This window comes from Phycodurus eques, chromosome 2 (genome assembly GCF_024500275.1).
Source record: "Phycodurus eques isolate BA_2022a chromosome 2, UOR_Pequ_1.1, whole genome shotgun sequence".
Taxonomy (NCBI): Eukaryota; Metazoa; Chordata; class Actinopteri; order Syngnathiformes; family Syngnathidae; genus Phycodurus; species Phycodurus eques.
In genome coordinates this window covers 24,798,114-24,819,477 of record NC_084526.1, presented here as the reverse complement: position 1 = coordinate 24,819,477, position 21,364 = coordinate 24,798,114, and the positions used below count along the sequence as shown (strand labels likewise).

Below are 21,364 nucleotides of genomic sequence, written 5' to 3'. Positions count from 1 at the left end.
CAATAGAGACTAATGAGCACGTTCCAGGGGCAGCCATGCAAGCCCAAGCCATGACATTACCTCCATCATTCTTCACAGATGAGCTTGTGTGTTTTAGATCACAAGCAGATCCTTTCTTTCGCCATAGTTTGGCCTTTCCATCACTTTGGTAGAGGTTAATCTTGGTCTCAGCAGTCCATAAAACTTTGTTTAAGCAATAAATCTAAAAGGCAACACCTGAGCAACTAGAAACACCCATCAGTCACATGTTCCAATACCTTTGCTCACTTGAAAAGTGGGTGGGTTCAAACAAAAGGTGCTCTGTCCTGAGTTGTTTAACACATCTAGATGTAAATACAATGAAATAAAAGCTATAATTCTGAACTTTCAATTCACATTCATCTTTTGATCTGAAACCCAAAAGTCTTCAATGTACAACAAGAAGAAAGGAATTGACCTTGCCGTTCCAATACGTTTGGAGGGGACTGTCTAAACAAACAACCATTCACACCTACAGGCAATTTTAGAGTCTTCACTTAACCTAGCATGCATGTTTTTGGGATGTGGGAGGAAACTGGAGTAGCCGGAGAAAACCCACGCAGGCATGGGGAGAACATGCAAACACCACACATTTGAACCCGGGTCCTGAGAACTGTGAGCCAGGTGTGCTAACCAGTCTGTCACCGTGCCGCCTCGTAACAGCAACACTGAAAAACAAAATCACCTGATCGTTTTCACGTTTGTGGGTACAACAGTTTATCGAATAGCCTTCATGTTCACTTCGACGCCTTATCATTAAAGCAAACCTATTATGCATTTTTTTTTTCACAATTTAAAACTGTTCCCATATGTCCTAACGTCTATGACATACTTTCACCAAAATACCCAAATAGGCATGGGCCGATTACTGTGTTGAAAGTATACCTTGGTTTTGAAAAGTCAAGGTTGTCAATTACCGGTAATTGTGTTTTTGTTTTTTTTTGGTGGGGGGGCTGCAATATGATTGGCTGCTTGCAAAGACGAGACTGTCGCTGCTAAATAATCAGCCTCTTTGATCTTAATGAGGAGAGCAGCTGCTTTTTTTCTCCACAGCTGAGCAAAGGACTTGGGGGCGGCAGTGGACATACACGCGGAGGGAGAGAGGGTTACATTAGAGGAACGTGATACAGAAATTTGTGACACCAGCAGAAAAAGCAGAGAATTCAATTTTATTGACAACACAAATTCTGGACCCGAAAAAAAAAAAAAAAAATTTTTTTAGCGAAGGTGCCAGTGTGTCTAAGGCAACTGTTGCTCCTTCTCCAGACCACGGCAGACCACTTCCAGACAGACAGAACAAACCGGATCAGCTCCTCAAAGCTTGAGAGAAATGATGTTTCTCAATGCCAATCTTAACTGTAGACAAGTTATCTGGATGGAGATTTTGCCCCCCAAGGAAGACGAGTGGCCAGCGGGTCTGGTCTAAAAATAGCTCACCACAGATGGAACATTGTGATTTACTGTTAATATTTATTTATTTAAACTTAACATGGAACATGTTTAATAATTAACCAAATATTCTATACTTTGTGTTTAAAAATAAAAGATGGTTATCAATGGGAAAAAAGTTTATTTGAATTACCCCCATTTTTCAAAATAATAGAATTTAGAGCTGGAATTTAAATACCGTGATACCGCTCTATTTTTGCTCGAGGTTCTCGTACCGACAGAATCTGATACCATCCCATGCCCATACCCAAAGGACAAAAGCCTGTTTTCCAGTAGGTAAAATGTCTTCAAATTGACCATTACTCCTCATGGTTTTCTTCTTCTGTTTTTTTTCACTGAACCCTCGCCTATTTGCAGTTCGGTATTCAATAATTTGCATATTCACATTTTTGCAGCTATTCATGGCAAAGCTAACCTATTGATGTTTTGTGCGCTTTTTATAATGCTCCAAGATGCCACAAGATGATGCCAAAGCCCTAGCTAATAAAAAAAATTGAAATTGGTGTCAAGGAAATACTGTATGTTGAAGTGATACATCTCAACTAAGAGATGTCTTTGTACTGTATGTTGGAAAGGAGATAGGTTTTGCCGAGGTTCTTAGTGGAAGATAAGGAGAATCTTCACTGCATATGCATGTACACGTGCAGTTCTGGTGCATTTTTTTTCAAATCAAATAAGGGTAATGTAAAATTAAGTGTTTTATTATGGAAATATATCTGCACCATCGCAGATTGAATTTAAATTTCTAACATTGAATTGTTACGATCAAATTTCACTTTTTTGTTTACAATTGAAATACTGTATTTAGTGTCAAAATTTCAATTTCAAAGATTCAAAATCCAGTGTAAAAAATTCAGTGTATTCATTTTAAATTTCAAACGTCACTGTCAAAAAAAAAAATCAACATATTCATTGTAAAATACCACTACAATCTACCCCACCAGGGAAAAGCAATCAAGCTGGATAATACGCCAAGGTGTCTGCTATCTTGCGGCAGCCATTTGTTAAGACTTCAGAAATGATGCCGCATCACTGTCCTGCTTTGGGTTGCACAAATTGTCAAACAGTTGATAATAGATTGCGTCAAACTACCTTTCACTGGTAGGAGGATTTTGTTGTGGCTGTGTTTAGCCCAAAAATACAAGCTTGGGAGTAGAGAAGTTGAAATGTTGGAAAATACTATCTAATTTCCTTTCTCAAGCTAACGAAGTCTATGATTTGTGACTCCACAACTGTCAGTGCCTTACTGATCAGATCGTCTGAGTAAACATACTAAGCAATGGACTGACAACAAAACATCACCACAAGTGCCCAGTCATCACAAACAGCGCAAAAAAAAAAAAAAAAAGGGGTATTACAACCCAGTAGCACGTGGTTACCATGGAGAATGAACTTCGCTATACTCACACCGTAAGCTAGACAGTTGAAGCCTGGGACAAGGAACAGAAAAGATTGACTATATAGTCGCAAGCCTGTGTAATTTGTCTGGGCTTATTTCTGAAGGTTGTAACATCTTTTCTTTACCTTTTAAGGAGTGGAATTTTCTGGCACCTTCCACCATATCCCCTACTCAGAGTATAAGATAGATATAATATTTTCCGCCAGCTTTAACAGTGGCAGCACCAAACCATACTGTGATGGATGAACACAAGACTGATTCGATGACTGCTGTGTAGAACTGCCTCAACTATGTAAAAAAAAGAATGCTGATTTGATTTCTTAAAGAACAAACTATTCAAAGATACCTGGCCGTGTGTGAAAAAGTAACATGGGCAGATGTGGCTCAGTAGGTAGAACGGGTTGTTCAATGACCCTTCGAATCCCGGCGATGAATGTCCACATGTCGAAGTGTCCTTGGGCAAGACACTGAACCCTAATTTGCTCCCATTGGGCCGAGCAGCGCTTTGCATGGCAGCAGCCGTCCATGGGTGCATGAATGTGTATGTGAGTGGGTGAATGTGAGGCTTTGTAAACCGCTTTGGGCACTGTGATGGTGTCGATGAAGCGCTATATAAATGCAGTCCATTTACCATTCACGCCCTATTGTTAAATCATGCCCCATGCTAATAAAGCTAATCAAATTTCTCATTAAGTTGTGCAAGGTGTACCTAATGAGGTGTCCAGCCGTTCTTGCACGTAAATATAGACAGAGACGACGTAGTATTGTGTGATCTTATGAGGTAAACCGGCGACGACGATGACGACGATGATGATGGTGATGATGGAGGAAGAGAAGGCGCAGGCGCTCAGCACGTGTCGACGGGTGGGCGGAGCGATCGTCATCCTTTGGCCGCCTGGAGGACGCAGAGAGGATGCAGCTCGGAGCCGGCCTGACCAGTCGCTACCGGTCCTTGCGGAGGGCGATGTTGTAACATTGCGGATGCGGGGAAACGACCGTTAGACGGCGTCGCTGACACCGAATCAGGGTCGTGCGTGATGCCGAGTGGTCCACATCGGAGCCTCTAGCCCGGGAAGAGCACTTCGCTCCTCTCGCCTCGCTGTGCTGCGTGTGCGGTCCACGGGGCGCCGAATGATCGCTGCGCGCGACACGCTGACGTTCCCTCTGCGGCCGCGCGGAGCCTGAGGCCGCATGCAGAGATGCAGGTGAAAAATCAGATGTGCAGCGAGCGCATCGGCGGGGGCGACGACGAGCCAGAGCAGGACGACCTCAGCCAGAAGAAGACCTCGTGTTTTTCCAACATCAAGATCTTCCTGGTGTCGGAATGCGCCCTCATGCTGGCGCAGGGTACCGTGGGCGCCTATCTGGTGAGTGAGTGCCTTCTTCATCCTCTTCCTCGTCATATGCATTTTGTGTGTGTTGTGCGCGCGTCCTTCAAAAGCGCACACAAGGCCGCGCAATGCACTCATTAGAATGAGCACCGATTGAGGAGACGAGGCCTTTGCAGCAGTGCATCGCAGCCTCTCCACGTTGTGTTGTTGTTGTTACCAAACGACGCCTTGCACGAGGTCCACAACCTGCCGGCTCACCAGTGCAGCATAGCCGATGTTATAGCAGCCACTGTGGGCCCATCTACCTGGGGTCCTTTGACTGGACACAGGCAAAAATGCTCATTTTCAATTCATTTGGAATATCAACAAATAAGATCTTCAATTTTGGGCAGTACGCTGAGGGAGGGGTTGTCACGTCCGCGTCACTGTTTTGAGGTACGCGTTCGGATCTCGGCTTCGGCCTTCTTGTGGGGTGTTTGCATGTCCCCAGTACTCTGGCATCCTCACATTTTTCCCAAGTATATTGCGTTATTTGAGCATGTGAAATTTTCCATAATTGTGAATGGGAGTATTTAATGCTTCTATATGTGCCCTGCGATTGGCTGGCGACCAGTCCAGGGTGTACCCTCCGCTCTCCAAATGTCAGCTGGGATAGGCTACAAGCTCACCCACGACCTTAATGGGGACAAGCGCTGTAAAAAATTGATTGATGGCTTCCAAACAAGACCCTCCCAAAACTCACTGAGTAGCACACCCTGGAAAGTGGAGACAATTGTTCATTGTTTCTCCCGTAGACAGCTCTCTGGTTTTAATGTTGGTTACACCTGACTCGTATTTCTAGGTTAAAATGTATGTATTTTAGGGGTGCCAAACACGACCCCCCCCACCCCCGACCCCCCAAAAAAACGCATTCAGTAGCACCCCCTGGAAAGGTAGAAAGAAATCCACCCCGTCACCAGGTTCAGACACAAAATTGGGTGGACACTTGAGGCTACCTCCCACTCCCACAGACGTTGATCCCACTCCCTCCCAATGTTGAGTGTTTAAAAAATCTCGTGTTAAAAAAGAGCCAAATTTTTACAAAATTCCACTCTCTCACCTTCCTCCCCTTCTCCATGTTTTTTTTTTTTTTTTTTTTAACACTCTCAGTCAATCCTGCTCTGTTTTTCTTCCTCGGTATAAAATATGCAGTACATGTATTCCTTAATCACCATAATAAATACAGATTTGCCGGTTCATTAACAAAAGCCATATTAGTCCCTTAGGATAGCAATGTTTACTTTGATTTTTATGGGAAATGTTGAAATATTGATTTGATAAAAAATACAAAAATAAAATCATGGGTTCACTCATACCATGGTTTGCACTGCCGTCCATTCCCTGCGCGTTTGCTTTCATAATTTCCGCTCCAGCGTGCTCCCGATGACCTTCGCTCTCGCTCCCGCCCAATCCCGTGACTGATGGTGAAAGTCACTCCCGTCCCGCGGGGATTCTCGGGACCCGTTGGGTATCCCGAAAAATGTCAGCCTCTTTTGGACACGTCTATCATAACAAGAAGCATGAAAAATCTTGAGGACACATGGCTGAAAATTGAATAGGAAGTCAGTCAGTCATTTTGGTTTGCAGCATTTTGGCCGAATATCAGGGTTCGTTTCTACAAATGACATCAAACAATCTGTGCTTATTTTGGCTCCGAACCAACCCCGGCAATAGATTCCAAAAACATGCATGTTGGTTTCATTGGAGTCTCTATCTTGTTCATTGGTATGAATGGAAATGGAAGTGTGTATGGTTTTTTGTCTATTTTTGCCCAGGGATTTGCTTGCAACCAGTCCAGGGTTTACTACACCTCTTACTGAAAAGTCGGCTGGGATGGTTTCCAGATTCATGACCTTAATGAGGCTAAGCGCAATATAAAACGGATGAGGGACAATATGTGTGTTTTAAGTACCGTACTTAAGGTGTCAACATAGGCCAGAATGACGTCTTTTTCTTCCATTTTGGAAGACATTTTATTTATTTTATAGTTCATGCTGCAGTCACATTCAAAAGACTGTTTCACTGGAGCTGACATCATTATTTTTGTGTGTGAAACCCTTTCATTGTCAAGCACTATTGTACATAGAGTGTTATAGAAAATTGAATCGATGCACTCTACACTTCCTGTGTTTGCTGTAAGGTGTCATGTTAACTTCCTGTCGGCGTGTACCGTATGCATAGTGACAACATTCTCCAAACCGAGTTGGCCCTGAACATAGCGGCACACTGCAGTGTTGGTTGTTGTTTGGAGGAACTATCGCCTTGCATTTGAAAAGTATGTTCGAGGTTAGGAAAAGAGAACAAAGAAAAGTCACGGCCCGGGTATAATCTGCCGGCCGTGCAAACCTCAATTTATTTATTTATTTTATTCTGGTCGAGGTAAAACGTCAATGATTAGGCCGGATGAAAAGTTTCACAATTTATTCGAAAATACAAAGTCAAACAATAATGTTGGAAATGGTTCAGCGCTGGGCTCTCATCCACTTGGTTCAGAACAAGGGATTTCACTTTTTACTCAGGTAGATGCTCTTGTTTTATTAAATACATATATTGCAAAGGACTCTCACTGTACCTCGCCTTCAGCAGCTAGCCATTAGCAGCTAACCAGCTGCTAACTTCTACTGCTGCCAGTAGTGATCCGGAGCTTTCTCTTCATCATCTAGAGAAGCCACTGAATGCTTTTCCACCAGATGGTACAATTAACCTGTGTATCCCTTCGTATAACAGAATATCTGTGTTTAACTAAACATGCCCAGATATTACACTAAGTAATTTTTTTTCAGTAAACTGAGATGCGAACATCATTATTTCAGATCGCCGTACATTGTGGGAGTTACATTCCAGCCCCAACTGCGATAGGTGAAAATCTACAACATGGGGAGACCATATAAAAAACTTTTAGGGGATGGTTTAAGAACTCCTCCCACATGCTTTAAACACATTTAAACACATCAAAAAGTCTTTAAAATATGGAAAATATTTTGCAAGTATAAAATGTTTGAAATATACATACATATGCTGCAATCAAATCTACACACACTTCTTCAACCCATGTAAACATATTTGAACACGAGAAAGAAATTGCAAGCGTAAAAATGTATAGAAAAATGAGATACTGTATGTTTCCAGAAAAATCTGCGATATAGCGGAACCACAATAGGTGGCGGGGGTTACATTTGTGTTATTTTTTTTTTTGGTGGGGTGCTATGAGTATTTTCTCATGTAAAATATGTGCCGCAAATAAATAAAGGTTGGGAAACATTGCGTATAGAAAAGGGATGGATGAATATACAGTAAAAACAGTCTTGCACAGATTCAAAATGGAATTTTGGTCCACTCTTGGATGTGTTTAAAGGCTGGAGGTGTCTTTTAAGTCAAAGGCTTGAGTAGTTGGCTGCATCTAGCGTTTGGCGTCGTGTTTGTCTCGGTTCGTTCAGTGCAGTGAGATCAGTGCAGTGCGTTATTCAGCCAACGTACAACTGTAAAAGAGAAATGATTCATGATTCAGTTTTTTGTGTGTGTGAGTGTGCACTCCGCATTCTTCTCCAGCATTTTGTTGTTGTCTGTCCACCCATTTAGCAGGATTATGCCATTTTTTTTCAGTCAACTTTTCTTCCAGTGGGCAAACAATGATAGGTACAGTAAGTGCCTGTCTTCTCCCCACAGCGCTGGCCTTGGCTCAGGGAGCACACTTACTTTGGGAAATGGAAATGCTGTATTGGTTTTAAATGTCAATTCAAATTGCATTATCATTTTGCAGCCGCACTCGTCCTTTAATGCTGCCAAAATCAAAAGTGCACTTGATATTTTCATTTTCCTGAGCTATTTCTTCTCTTTTATTAAATGCTGTCTCTTTGTTTTCTCTGTTTCTCCTTCAAGGACGGATGCTTTTATTTTATTGACATTGCTCCTTTGGTCCTTCATTTTCTAAACATACTCAATGTCTGAAGGTCATCACAGGACAGCAGCAAAACCCCAGTGAAAGTTTGTTTTAATCACACTGAAAGAGGACTATCTATACAATATAACAAACACCGCCATGAAGTTGGTTGAGTAGGTACACACATACTGACTTTTAAAATGGGAGCGAGCCCACAAATGACAAGGAAGTAATTTGCCAAGCATGTTCTTACTGTTCTTATAGTGTGTGGTGGACTCGAGATGAGCAACACGGCAAAGCAGACTCAAAGCCATGTCTGTCGCAGTACCAAGACAGAGCTTTGAGAGACAGCATGGTGTCGCAGGGCATGCAGACTGCAGAAAAATACGAAGAAGAAAGAGAAGTAGAATAAGAAATAGAAATCTAGGTGAACACAGTAAAAGCCGGGTACACACGTACTGACAATCATGGCAGATTTGAGGATTTTCTCTCCCTCACCAATCAAAGTCAGCAACACCCCGATTATCGTATGTCTCCGAAAGATGATTCTGATCGATTGACCTGTGGTGTGGGGTGTGTTCAGAGTTATTTTTCCTCCCTGATCTGCTCAGAAAGCAGTCGTAAATGTTAATCCTGTTCTATATTTACAATGGCAAATCCCTATGTGTGTGGTGGAGTTTGTGTGGTAGAGTTTGTCCAATGGACTCCATGATTGTGACGTGAAAACAAACAATCAGGACACAAATAAAGGCGCAACTGGTTGTGTTGAATGTTTGCATAATGTGCAGAGGTGGCTAAAGTACTCAACCTCACCCCTCAATACCACTTATCCTGTTCAAGGTCTCAGCCAACTTCGGGTGAAAGTTAGATTACACCCTGAACTGGTCGCCAGTCAGTCGCAGGGCACATATAGACACGGACAACCATTCGCACTCACATTCACATTGTCACTGAGTGGCAACTCAACCCACGCTGCTTGCACCGCAGTACCACTACGCCATCAATGACTCATGTTGTAAACTGACGAAGAAAAAAAGGCCTAATTAGCTACCGAGAACAACTGTAAAAGTATACTTTATCTGGATGTGTGTTTCGTTTTAGATTATTGTTCAATGCTCAAATTTGGCCTGATTACCATTAATCATGTACCCTGCTTTAGCAGCTGACCTTTGGAGTTAGTGTTCACTCATCAGTTGGTCTTCTCTGCTTGTGTTTTCCTGCCAGGTGAGTGTCCTGACCACGTTGGAGAGGCGCTTCAACCTGCAGAGCGCCGACGTGGGCGTCATTGCCAGCAGCTTTGAAGTCGGAAACCTGGCTCTCATCCTTTTCGTTAGTTACTTTGGCGCCAAAGCCCACCGGCCGCGGCTGATCGGCTGCGGCGGCATCGTCATGGCACTGGGGGCGCTTCTGTCCGCCCTGCCCGAGTTCCTCACCCACCAGTATGAGTATGACGCCGGCGACTCATGGCACGCAGAAGATGGTCGGGACGTGTGCTCCAACAGCTCCCGCTCGGACAACAACGACTCGGCGTATAAGTGCGGCGACCGGGCCAACACCAACATGATGTACCTGCTGCTAATTGGCGCTCAGGTGCTGCTGGGCATCGGCGCCACCCCCGTCCAACCTCTGGGGGTTTCCTACATCGATGACCACGTCCACAGGAAGGACTCCTCTCTGTATATAGGTAAGCTATGCCGGAGGTGGGAGTAAGTATGTGCAAGTCTGAACTTTTAAGTTTCAAGCAAATCCCCAGTTGCTGTAGCAAAATTCAAGCAAGCCAAGTGAAGTCCCCACAGAATTTCAAGCAAGTCGAGTAGTTACTCGGGTTAAGCAATTCATAAGCCATGTCATACAGTTTGCTCAGTCACAACTTTTGTATCAGCGTTGGGAGTAAGTCACACGTGTGGAAATCATAAGTAACTCTCAAGTCTTAACCTTCAAGTTTCAAGCAGGTCCCAAGTTACTGTGTGCAAATATTAGGCAAGTCGAGACATTGTTTGGGAAAAGCAAGTCACCTTAAGTCAAACAATCTTGCTCAGTCACAACATACAGTATATTTGCACAATAGCCACTTCTGTATCCTTACTTGCATTAGTTAAAGCTATAATCAACTATTTGTTGTTTTTAAAAAAAAAAAAAAGTTATTTTCACCCAAGCCACTTCAAGAGTAGGTGACAGAATGATGATTAAGTCTATCAGCTTCTGACACATCTTAGTATATTTTTCAATATATTTTTTTTTATATTTAGTGACTATCCTATACATTCCCGCGCTGGATCAGTTGGTGGCGCTCTAAAAGGACGTAGCGGAAATTACGTGTTTTAGCTACAACTGGGCAGGCCCATATATGTACAGAGCGCAGGTCCACTGAGTCATAGACAAGGAGCAAGCATGCAAGGTTGGGAGGAGGAGGAGGCCGGACAAACATTTAGCCTACGTCATATTGAAGCGGCAAAGGCTTTGTTGTAAAGAAATCGCAAATTATAGCTTTAACTGTACTAGCACATGAACAATTACAGAGTATTTTTATGTTCCCAATCAGTCTCCATATTGTCTATTACTCAGTCTTCTCAATTAAACGCACAACCTACATGAAGCTTAATATTTGATCAGCTATCTGTTAGCTAAACTGTGAAATTAATGGAGCTTACCTGTCTTTGTTGGTTTTATAGTGTTGGATGTAGGACAGAAGTTAGATGTAGTAATTGTGTCTCTCTTTTTATTGCCATCCTCTTTTTCCTGATTTTATCAAAGGCGTAATCCTTGAATTCAAATATATTAATCTTGAGAGCACTCTCTGTGATAGAGTACCTGCTTCAGGAAGTGCCCTTAGCATTTCACAAAAAATGGTGAGTTGCCAGGTTTTCACGTAGTACACAAAATACAGTATAACTTAAAAACGTTTCTTTCAAAAATGAAACGAATTGTACACTAACTTCAAAAGTTTTACAGTTTTAGTCAGGACTTGTAAAGTCATGTAGTTCAAGTCTAACTCAAGTCGAGTCTCATGAATACCTAGTCAGTCAAGTTAAGTTTTAGCCAAGCAAATACCAAGTTCTAAAATTGGCATCACAAGTCAGACTTAACTCCCACCTCTGAGCTGACCTTTTTTGACAGCCATCACTCAAATTTATAATTTGATACCATGTTGAGGAAACACTCAAGTTGGTAGTTGGGCCTGCCTTTGTCTATGTGCACACTGCACACTTTATAGCCATTTGCTAAAATCATTTAAGTTCTCTCTCCCCCCGCCCCATGTACACACAGCACCCCATATTGGCGGAATTGTTGACATTTTTGCAGATTTATTAAAAAAGAAAAACTGAAATATCACACAGCCGTAAGTATTCAGACCCTTTGCTCAGTATTTAGTAGAAGCACCCTTTTGAGCTAATACAGCCATGAGTCTTTTTGGGAATTCACACCTGAATTTGGGAATCATCTGCCATTCCTCCTTGCAGATCCTCTCCTGTAGTTGTATACCATTTCAAATGAGAATTGGTAAAATGTTAACATGCTAGCAATTTAATGCTAATAGAGTATACAGCACGATAGCAACCTGAGTAGAAAGAGCGGCAAGTTTGTGTATTTTTTTATTTTTTTCAAAATGGAACTGGTAAAATGCTAACATGCTCGGAGTTGGTATGCTATCATATAGCAAGCTGGGTACAAAAAGCACTAAGGAGGACTTTACATCTTGCCCTGTACTTATGTGCTATTTCAAATGAGACTTGCTCAAGTGCTAACATGCTAACGGTTGGTATGTAAATATATAGAAAGATATTGACCTGACTACAAAATGGGCTAACGCGTACAAGCGGACAAATAAGTAAACCTTGTCCATGAAATATTTGGTAATGATTTGCTCGAAGTCAAACAATGAATAATTCTTCATCTTTGGAGAGAGTAATCCCAATGAGACCAAATCGAAAGGAAATGAAATTAAAGTCATGTTTAGTGTTGCAAATCTCCTTTAAAACAGCATTTTCTCACCTTTGTTGAGTTAAGGCACCCATTTTTACATGGGAAAAATCTCATAGCACACCACCAAACAGAAATGCCACAAAAAGTATGACTTAATGAAATAATGAGGATGTTGTCTCAATGTACATACTCACAAATTTACTTATTCAGTGTAAAATGAGGGCCTGTTATTAAACACAAAGCTGATATACAAACTGGAAAATGAAAACATTTATTTTTATTCATTCATCTAATAAAGTAATTGGTTAATTGACTTAATTCATTAAAAGTAATAGTGAAATAAACAATTTTGTATATACATTATTTATTTTTATTTTATGAACTCATCGGTAAACTAATTATAAGTACGTCAATTGTAAATAATGCTATAAAAATGTATTGTAAAAATTATTTATATGTTAATATAACCTGTTATACATATTTATATATACACATTTTGACTATTTCTTAGAGTCCTGTTTTGTTCTAAAATGTTTAGCATTTTTTCTTTAAAACTCATTAAGTAACACATATTTCTTATTTCGTATTTTTCCAATGTTTTATTAATTTATCTAATTTAAATAGTTGGTGAATTGATTGACTGTAAATAGTGAAATAAAACAATCCTGTTAAAATAAACAGTTTGACATATACATTTACCATTTTTGTTTATTTTATTCAATAAATGTTTTGTGAATTATAATGTAATTCATTATAAATAACTGCAGAATTTTGTTATTGTATTATCAATATAAACTATTACACAGAACGTGTATTTATTTGTTTTTATTCATTTGCCTCCTTAAATGGGTGATTCTCATTTAACAAACAAAAAATATGAGTAAAATAAATTATTTCATCTATAAAATAGATTATTTGATATATATGTAACAATTTTGCATTTATTATTTAAGAGTTACCTTTTTATTCATTATTACATAAATTATAACTAAAAAACATGTTTTTTTAAATGAGACTGAATGATGAACACTCATTGTTATGACTGTAAAAACTGAACCCTTTGACATATTCTGCAAACTTTGACAGGCCCTCTGCTGCAGTCCTGTAATTAGCACCCAGCTCGGCTACTTTTTTGCTGTTGTTGTTGTTGTCGTAATTTATTTATTTATTTTTCACAATGTCTCTTGGTGCTCGGTGTAGTTTTGCAAATGTGAGTGCCACGACACGGCTGGCATGTAAGCCAACCCTCTGAATTATGCAGTGTGACACAGAGGCAGTTAGGAGTTGTTTAGCCGACACGGCAGCCCACCATGAAATATTAAGCGCCAATACTCCGAGCCGAGAAGGCTGCCTGCGGGTGCCCAGCCGATCGATAGTGGCCTCCGAGCGGGATGAAGTCCTCTGGGAAGTACTTAGTACTTAGCGATTGACCGAGGGGAGGTCTCCCACAATGCACCTGTGTCGTATCCTTATTAAGGCCAAATAACCATGTTCATACATCATTACAATATGTTTCTTTCTCCACTCATGTTGTTCTAATTGGTGCCGATGTCTCAAGGTAAAATCCAAAAGTTGGTCCACCCCATACTTGTTTCCTTCCTTTCTTCCATTCTTCATTCTTCCATCCTTCCTTGCTTGCTGTCCTTCTCCGTCATTCATTCCTCCCTTCCTTCTTTGCGTGTTTCCATCCATCCTTCCATCTTTTCTTCTATCCTTCCTTTCTGCCTTTCTTCCTTCCGCCCTTCCTTCTTTCCTTTTTTCCATCCTAGCTAAGTAGTTTTCAAATCAGAAGTCAAGAATAATAATCGTTTAACTTTTGCGGTACTTACTGCAAAACGGGGTTTGGTAACAAAAAATGCTTGCAATATTTCAACGTTATTTATTACATATAACAATTAGAAATTTTGGTACAGATTTTAGCAAGAATCATGGAAGTTGACACACATGATTTGCTTTTACAGGCCGCATAAAATGATGTGGTAGGTCGAATGTGGCCCCCGGCCCCTGAGTTTGACACCTGTGCTTTATACCATCCTTCCATCTTTCCTTCCCCCCCTATGTCCCTTTCTTTGTGTATCCCTACTTTTGGTCCCTCTCTACATACTTTTTTTTCCCGTCCTGTTTGGCACAAAAACTACATCATCGATCGTCGATTGTTCTTGTCAGAATGCACTCTGTTGATTGCATACAAATGTGTTCTTGACAAACACCCGACCCCATTTTTGGTCTAAGCTATTCCATAGCGATTCTCATGGACTTTTTGTCTTCATTAAGACAGGGCTGCTCTCGGGTGGACCCCTGGGCCCGATCCCACCCCTCGATTGATTGGGTGGGGTCCTCAGCCTCCGCGGTGCGGCCACAGCAATTACAGGACATTTCTGTCAGTCTTTGTGCATGTAAAACGGTGTCAATTCACTTGCATGTGTCAGCAGGCACACACCCCTGGGACTCTTTCACTGGGTGTGGGGCCACTCACTTATTGCGACAACTACATCATGAATATGCGAATTGCTTGTGTATCCCCTCACTCATACTCTCATCCTATAGACTTTTATAATTTACATAGTCAATCCCACCACGCTTCAGTTGTACAGCCGGGTTCACGACCCTTGTCCTGTATGCGTCTTCTCCAGTCCTTGTCCTGTTCTTGCTTGTCCCGTCCTTCCATCACAGGGTGGAGCACTACAGCCCCATGCAACACTCATATTTAACGTTTCATTGTTGTAGATAATGTAATGACTTACTTTTCTCATCCTGTTTAAAATTAGAGCTTTGTCTTTTGTCTTTATTTCTCTCTCCCCTCTAGAAGCTTTGTCCTGTTCGACTGATCGATTCTGATTCTCAATAAACTTCAATTAGAATACTAAGAAACCACATCAGAAGCTTAAAAACTCCACTGTGACACAGTAATATTGTTCCGGCATAAAAGGGATCCAGATCCTCCATTCTGCTTGACCTAACAGCTGAACAAACAAACAAACAAAAAAGACACATTAATTATTAAGCTCTTTTTTTCCACAAGAAGGCCTCCTGTAGATGTCATTATCAGTCCATGATGGCCTCCTGTAGAAGCCCCAACACAAATTGCTTTAGTGTGGAATCCACATATTAGTTGTTGAATTATTGATTGTGGTCAGCAGCTGTGACTGATACGTGAGGCCCAGACAAGTGACCCGACCGTCTGACGTATTGTTTGTCCAACCTCCTGGGCTCAAACAAGTGTGCTGTCACATCATTTTGCCTCTGCTAAATTTGCCCTCAAATACAGTGGTACTTTGACCTACGGGTTCCCTAACATGTTTTGCGGTTGATTTTTCTGCTATGTGTAGCAAGTCAAATTTGTAGTTAGCATCAGGCTTCAGATATAGATTTAATAAAAACATGAAAAACAAAATGTGGTGTTTTTTGTTTTGTTTTTGGTGGGGCTACAACAGATTTATTGCATTTTAATTTTATTCAAATGGCAAATTTGATTTTGCATAAATTAAGTTACAAAGTTGGTCACGGAACAAATAAAACTCTGAAGTCTAGGTAAAACTATACTTTCCATAAATATCAGCTGGCAATGACTTCCAATCTTTCCCGGATTGGTTTATGATCAGCAAAAATCCATAGCCTTCTATACAATTGGGTCAGTGTGGCAGACGTCCAAGTGGAAGCTTCCTCATTCGAGAAGTTCAAGTCTTCCTAATCCTGACGAGCTTTAGAACCCCTCTGGCGTCTGCCTCGTCCACCACAGGGTCTCCTGGCACCTTTATTTGCGGGTATATGCAGGATATAGGACTGCTGCGGTGGCTTTGGTGTTAAGAAAGCAGACTTTACCAACACCTGCACTGGACATTGCACCTCAAATCATAACTGACTGTGGATATTTCACACTGGACCTCAAGCAGCTTGGGTTCTGTTCTTCACACGTCTTCCTCCAAACCCTTGGACCTTGCCTACCGAATGAAAGGCACACTTTACTTTCATCGGAAAAGAGGACCTTGGACCGCTGGCCAACAGTGCAGTCCTCCTTCTCCTTGGCCCAGTTGAGACGCTTCCTACGTTGGCTCAGGCTCAGAACCCGACAGTTGTAGCCCACTCTTTCTGGATCTCAGCTAGATTCTTCAATCTTCTCTCTTTGATAATCCGCTGAAGCCCACGGTCTTCTCTCTCTAGCTCTTTTGCTAGTGCATCTTCTCCTGCCACAATTTTTCCTTTCACTAGACCTTCCATTGATATGCTTGGACACAGCACTCTGTCAACATCCAGCCTCCTTAGCTATGAACCTATGTGGCTTACAACATCCTATGGAGTGTATCAATGATGGTCTTCTGGCCAGTTGTCAAGTCATCAGTCTTCCCCATATTGAGCCCAACTGAGACAATTGAACCAAACTGAAGAAATTTAATGACACCGGGGGAAACCTGTGCAAGTGCTTTGAGTTTAGTAGATGATTAGTGTGAGACCCTCAGTTTCAAACATTTGGGCTGATTTCTTCACAGTATTCAAATTTTTTGAGTACCTGGAGAAAACCCACGCAGGCACGGGGAGAACATGCAAACCCCACACAGGCGGGGCCGGGGATTGAACCGAGTTAACTTCCTGCTTCTGCCGTCAAGTGGGATTTGAACCCCGGTCCTCAGAATTGTGAGGCAGAAGTGCTAACCGGTCGCCCGGTGTGCTGCTCTCTCTCTCTCTCTCTCTCTCTCTCTCTCTCTCTCTCTCTCTCTCTCTCTCTCTCTCTCTCTCTCTCTCTCTCTCTCTCTCTCTCTCTCTCTCTCTCTCTCTCTCTCTATATATATATATATATATGCATGCCCCCTGCTGGTAAGTGGGATCAATATATAAATATAATAATAATAATAATAATAACAATTTGATGGCCTATTTGGCCTATTTGTGAAAGGAATATGTCTGACATATCCAGCACATGTCCACGGAGCTTGCGTAATTGTCTGCCTATTTGGCCCGGTTAAATTCACAAAAATGTTATTAGACCAGTGGTCTACCTTGCGCCAAAAGGTAGTCTGAGCAAGCGTAAGTTTAGACCGACTTCCAGCCGCCAAATTGTCACATGCCCCGCGCAGATGTCGTCCTCGTTGCACCTGTACGGCCATCTTGCCTTGCGCTTGCACGAAAATCAAGATACGTCAATTTTTGCTCTCCGGCGCAATTCCACAGTCTACAAAAATAGAACCCGTCATATTAGGTCCTCTAAAAGGTACTTTGAAGATATGAGCATGTGAAGTTATTTTTAAAAAGACGATTGTCATAAAGTATATTTTCAAAGGCTCTTTGTGAACAATGCATGTATTTTTTTATTGCTCTTAACTTCTCTAAAAATGGGTTGCGACTTGGCAACAAGAAAAAGCGGCTCCCAAGGTGACAGCAGTTGAGAACCACTGCAATAGAGGATGCTAAGCCACAATAGAGTTGTTTACAGTGTTGAAAGAAAGTCACAGCGTCTCTCCGTCTCCTCTTGTCCCAGCCGTAATGTGTGTAATGAAGCGCTGCAAGGCTACTGCAGCAAAAATGTTTGCACTCCGCTGGAGTGATCACGCTGAGGAAGCGCCGGACGCTGACTCAGCACACGGTCCAGCCCGGCCTGGCTTTTCATTGGTGCACCTTTGCCAGCGTGCTGGAGAGACTTAATGCTGCCGTGTGAAATGATTACCGCGACGTCATCCCTCTGTGGCGTTTGTCTTACACAATACGACCACAGGCCAGCACCTTTACCGCCCTCGTCACTCCATAATGCAGTCAATCGTCCTTGGTCATACACACCGTACAGTATTTCTTCAAATAGTAGCCACATCTTTTCAACACCGCGCCCCAATTAGTCGCAACATGTGGAGACATACAGTAATTTACTTTTTTCCTCTTCTTTTTCACTTTCAACTTAAAAGAGGTCCCAGGTATCTTGGTAATATGTGACATGACTTTCCTTCACGGAAATGTCATGTACGGACACCAAAAAGTTGAGAATGAAAAACAGCAGCAAGAAAAAGCCATGATGAATAGTCTTACCGTTCCATTACCATCTTACCCTTTTACCTGCTACGCGTTTACAACTCCTTCTGGGCAGGTAGAATTTCCTGGACCCAATCACCACTGCCCCATAGCCCAATTTAAAAACAACAACAATAGTCAATAGTATCCACTACTATACCATTGATTCTCAACTAGTGGGATGGGAGGAACCCAAAACTGGGTCGCAGAGCCATTTCGGGTGGGTCATGGACAGATAGTTCAAATTTACAGGGCATCCACGGTTTAGGATAGTACTGACATACAACATTTTGAGGTTACAAACTGCGTAAAACAACAAGAAGTCATGTTCAGTAAGAAATGGATTGAAGCTTTTTGTTTTATGTCTTTGACCTAAAAGTGTTTTACATACAAATATTTATAAACTTTGGCTCGTTCTGACTTACTTACACATTCGAGATACATCGCCATCGTAGAAGTAGTGAAATACTTAATCTACATCCCAAATCTGACTTGCCTTTTATTTGGTAATTATTATTGTTTTTGACAGGCATGCATGAGAAATGCGATTACTTGGGCTGTAAATGCAACTTTCAGCGGCATTTAAACAGCCTCGAGCATAAGAAATACCATTGGTGCTTTTTATAGCAATTCAGCCTGTCAAACTGTTACGGTTGATCTGCATCCCTCATCTCCTAAAAAGAAGACAAACTAAAGTACTTATGATGCCCTTTCCAAAAAAGAAGAGATCAATTCCATGATATTCCTTTTTCTACATGCAGTTGTCATGTTCATCCTCAGTTCTTAATAAGGTGGTCTGAAAGGCACTTTTAACACGAACGCATGTGTAGCATTTATTTTTCTGGTGTCAGTCCATGTTTTTAAGCACTATTTTTGAACAATACTGTACAGGCAATTTAGAGTCTTCAATCAACCTACCATGCATGTTTTTGGGATGTGGGAGGAAACCGGAGTGCCCGGAGAAAATCCACGCAGGCACGGGGAGAACATGCAAACTCCACACAGGCGGGGCCGGGATTTGAACCCCGGTCCTCAGAACTGTGAGGCAGATGTCCTAACCAGTCGTCCACCGTGCCCGCCTTGCACCCAAAGTCAATTTAAAACAAAAAATCCTGTACACACAAACACACACACGCACACACACTCTTGAATCTGTATTAAATTTACACTAAAATACCAGCTGGACGTGATGGGGCACAGTCCCAAATCTATCACTTACTGCGTTTTAACATCACTATTCATGCTGCATTTTGAAATGGCTTCGAGGCAGGAACATGTTATTTCATGTAATAGCACTGGTTTGTAGTGCTGCTTCCTTCTAATGTGTTTTCCAATGTCATCATAAAGGCCAACATTTATTTTTCCGGTGTCATATTCCACTGATTGCCTCTCACATCTGCAGCTGTTGCTGGAAAGTCAATAAGAGATTTACATTGGCCTTGGAGTGCTCAATACAAGTTTTATAGCGTTGTGCGACTGAATTAAAACAGACATTTAAGGCTGAATCAGACCTTAATTCTGTACATTTGGCATTGGAAGTTTATGAGAAGGAGTAATGTAGATCTAACATTGTACGACTTTAATGTGTCACACCTAGATCCGTCCAAATATTAAAACCACCATACATAAATGTCAGTTACAGTATTGGATCTCAGCAAGCCCAATAATATTGGATTCATTTAGACGTTACACCCCCCCCCCCCCCCCCACACACACACACACCAATATTGGTCAATTAAAATATTATTCATTCATTTTTTAAAATTATTTAATTAATCAATTTTTTAAAAATAATTAAATAATTGTTTAAAGTTGATTTATTCTAAATGGGACAATAAAGAATGTATTAGTTATAAAATTAACTAATTAGTTAGAAATTAACTATAAATTTAGCATTTTCTTTTAAATGAGAATGAATTTTTATTGTATGATTAAACTTTTAAATATTTTACATACACATTATAACATTTTGTTTATTTATTAAATAATTGATTAATTATTTATGATTAGATTAATTAAAATAATAACATTTTAAAATGAGAACTAAATATTTTAGTATTAAATAAATTATTTTCCATACACGTTTGGACATTTTCTAAATATGTTTTACTTATTTTATTGCATTGTTAATGAATTATAATTACATTAATTTTAAGTTATACAAATAACAAATGAGAGTAATTATTTTGTTTAAAAAACTATTTTATGTATTTTACACACACATTGGATCATGTTTTAAACTATTTGGTGTGTATTCTACTAAATAATTGTTGAAGTAATAATGACCTCGTTAATAAAATAGGTTAAAACAAAAATCTAAACAAAAATATGATTAAAATAAAAAAATTTACATATTTTACACTGTCGGGTAAAAACCTCATATGTCCAAATTTGATCAATTTAATATTTTTTTCACGAACCGATACTATTGGTCAGTCCCCACGTTGGTCTGTTATTTTTTCAAATTAATGATCAATCTAAACTGTTAAAAATGTATTGCTCTCTTTGATGAGGCAATGTTAATGGCTCAAAAACACACGGCGTGAATTAGTTTTCCTGAGGCTTTCGTCCGACACAAGCGATATACTATACATAGTAACTTTTTATTTTATCCTTAACTACAAATGAACTGGAACCTCTGTTTGCTTTCAAAATCAAATGCAGCACAGGGTTTTTCCCACCCTTGCTTAGATGGTGCTGGTGTACCTAATACAGTAATTGCTTGCCCACTGTCAATGAGTAATCACTTTAGTGGGCCCACTGCGGTCAGACAGCTTTCGACATGAAACAACTTCCCGTTTGATTATTCATGATGCTACAGGCTTGTCAATTAATAATTGAGCTGTACATCACACAGCTGAAACACATCTATCTCAACAGGAGACATGATATGATAATGAAAATCACAAAGATAATACATAATAAATTGATACATTTTTACAAGTGATGATTCAATGAAAATAAAGGTAGACAATTCATGCTACATTAGAGTTGTACAGGCATTAAATATGATGTAAATACACCACATTCGTGTAAATATAGTAGACAGATGTACAGAATATTAAATATGATGTATATGTGGTAGATTAGATGTAAATATACATTAAATAGGATGTATATGTAGTACATACATTAGCAGTTTAATTGTATTACGTATGATGTAAACAATTGTACATGAGAGGTGTAGGGCTATAAATATTACATATGATATCAATATGTTACATTGTAAGTACATACATTGCTTATGATTGATAATATAATGTAAATATATGGATATGATATATTAAATCCGAGAGAGCCAATCGCTTATCCAGAATACACGATCACTGA

General features: G+C 40.5%; 1 protein-coding gene across 1 annotated transcript in view; it reads left to right on the top strand.

Moving 5' to 3' along the window:
• Positions 1-3,543: 3,543 nt before the first annotated feature.
• LOC133398945 (solute carrier organic anion transporter family member 3A1-like) overlaps positions 3,544-21,364 on the top strand; it is a 29,034-nt gene continuing 11,213 nt past the window's right edge. Inside the window, exons 1-2 of the mRNA XM_061670073.1 lie at positions 3,544-4,233; positions 9,341-9,800. Coding sequence (XP_061526057.1) covers positions 4,066-4,233; positions 9,341-9,800 — 628 coding nt within the window. The 5' untranslated portion in view covers positions 3,544-4,065. The remainder of the gene's footprint in view (positions 4,234-9,340; positions 9,801-21,364) is intronic.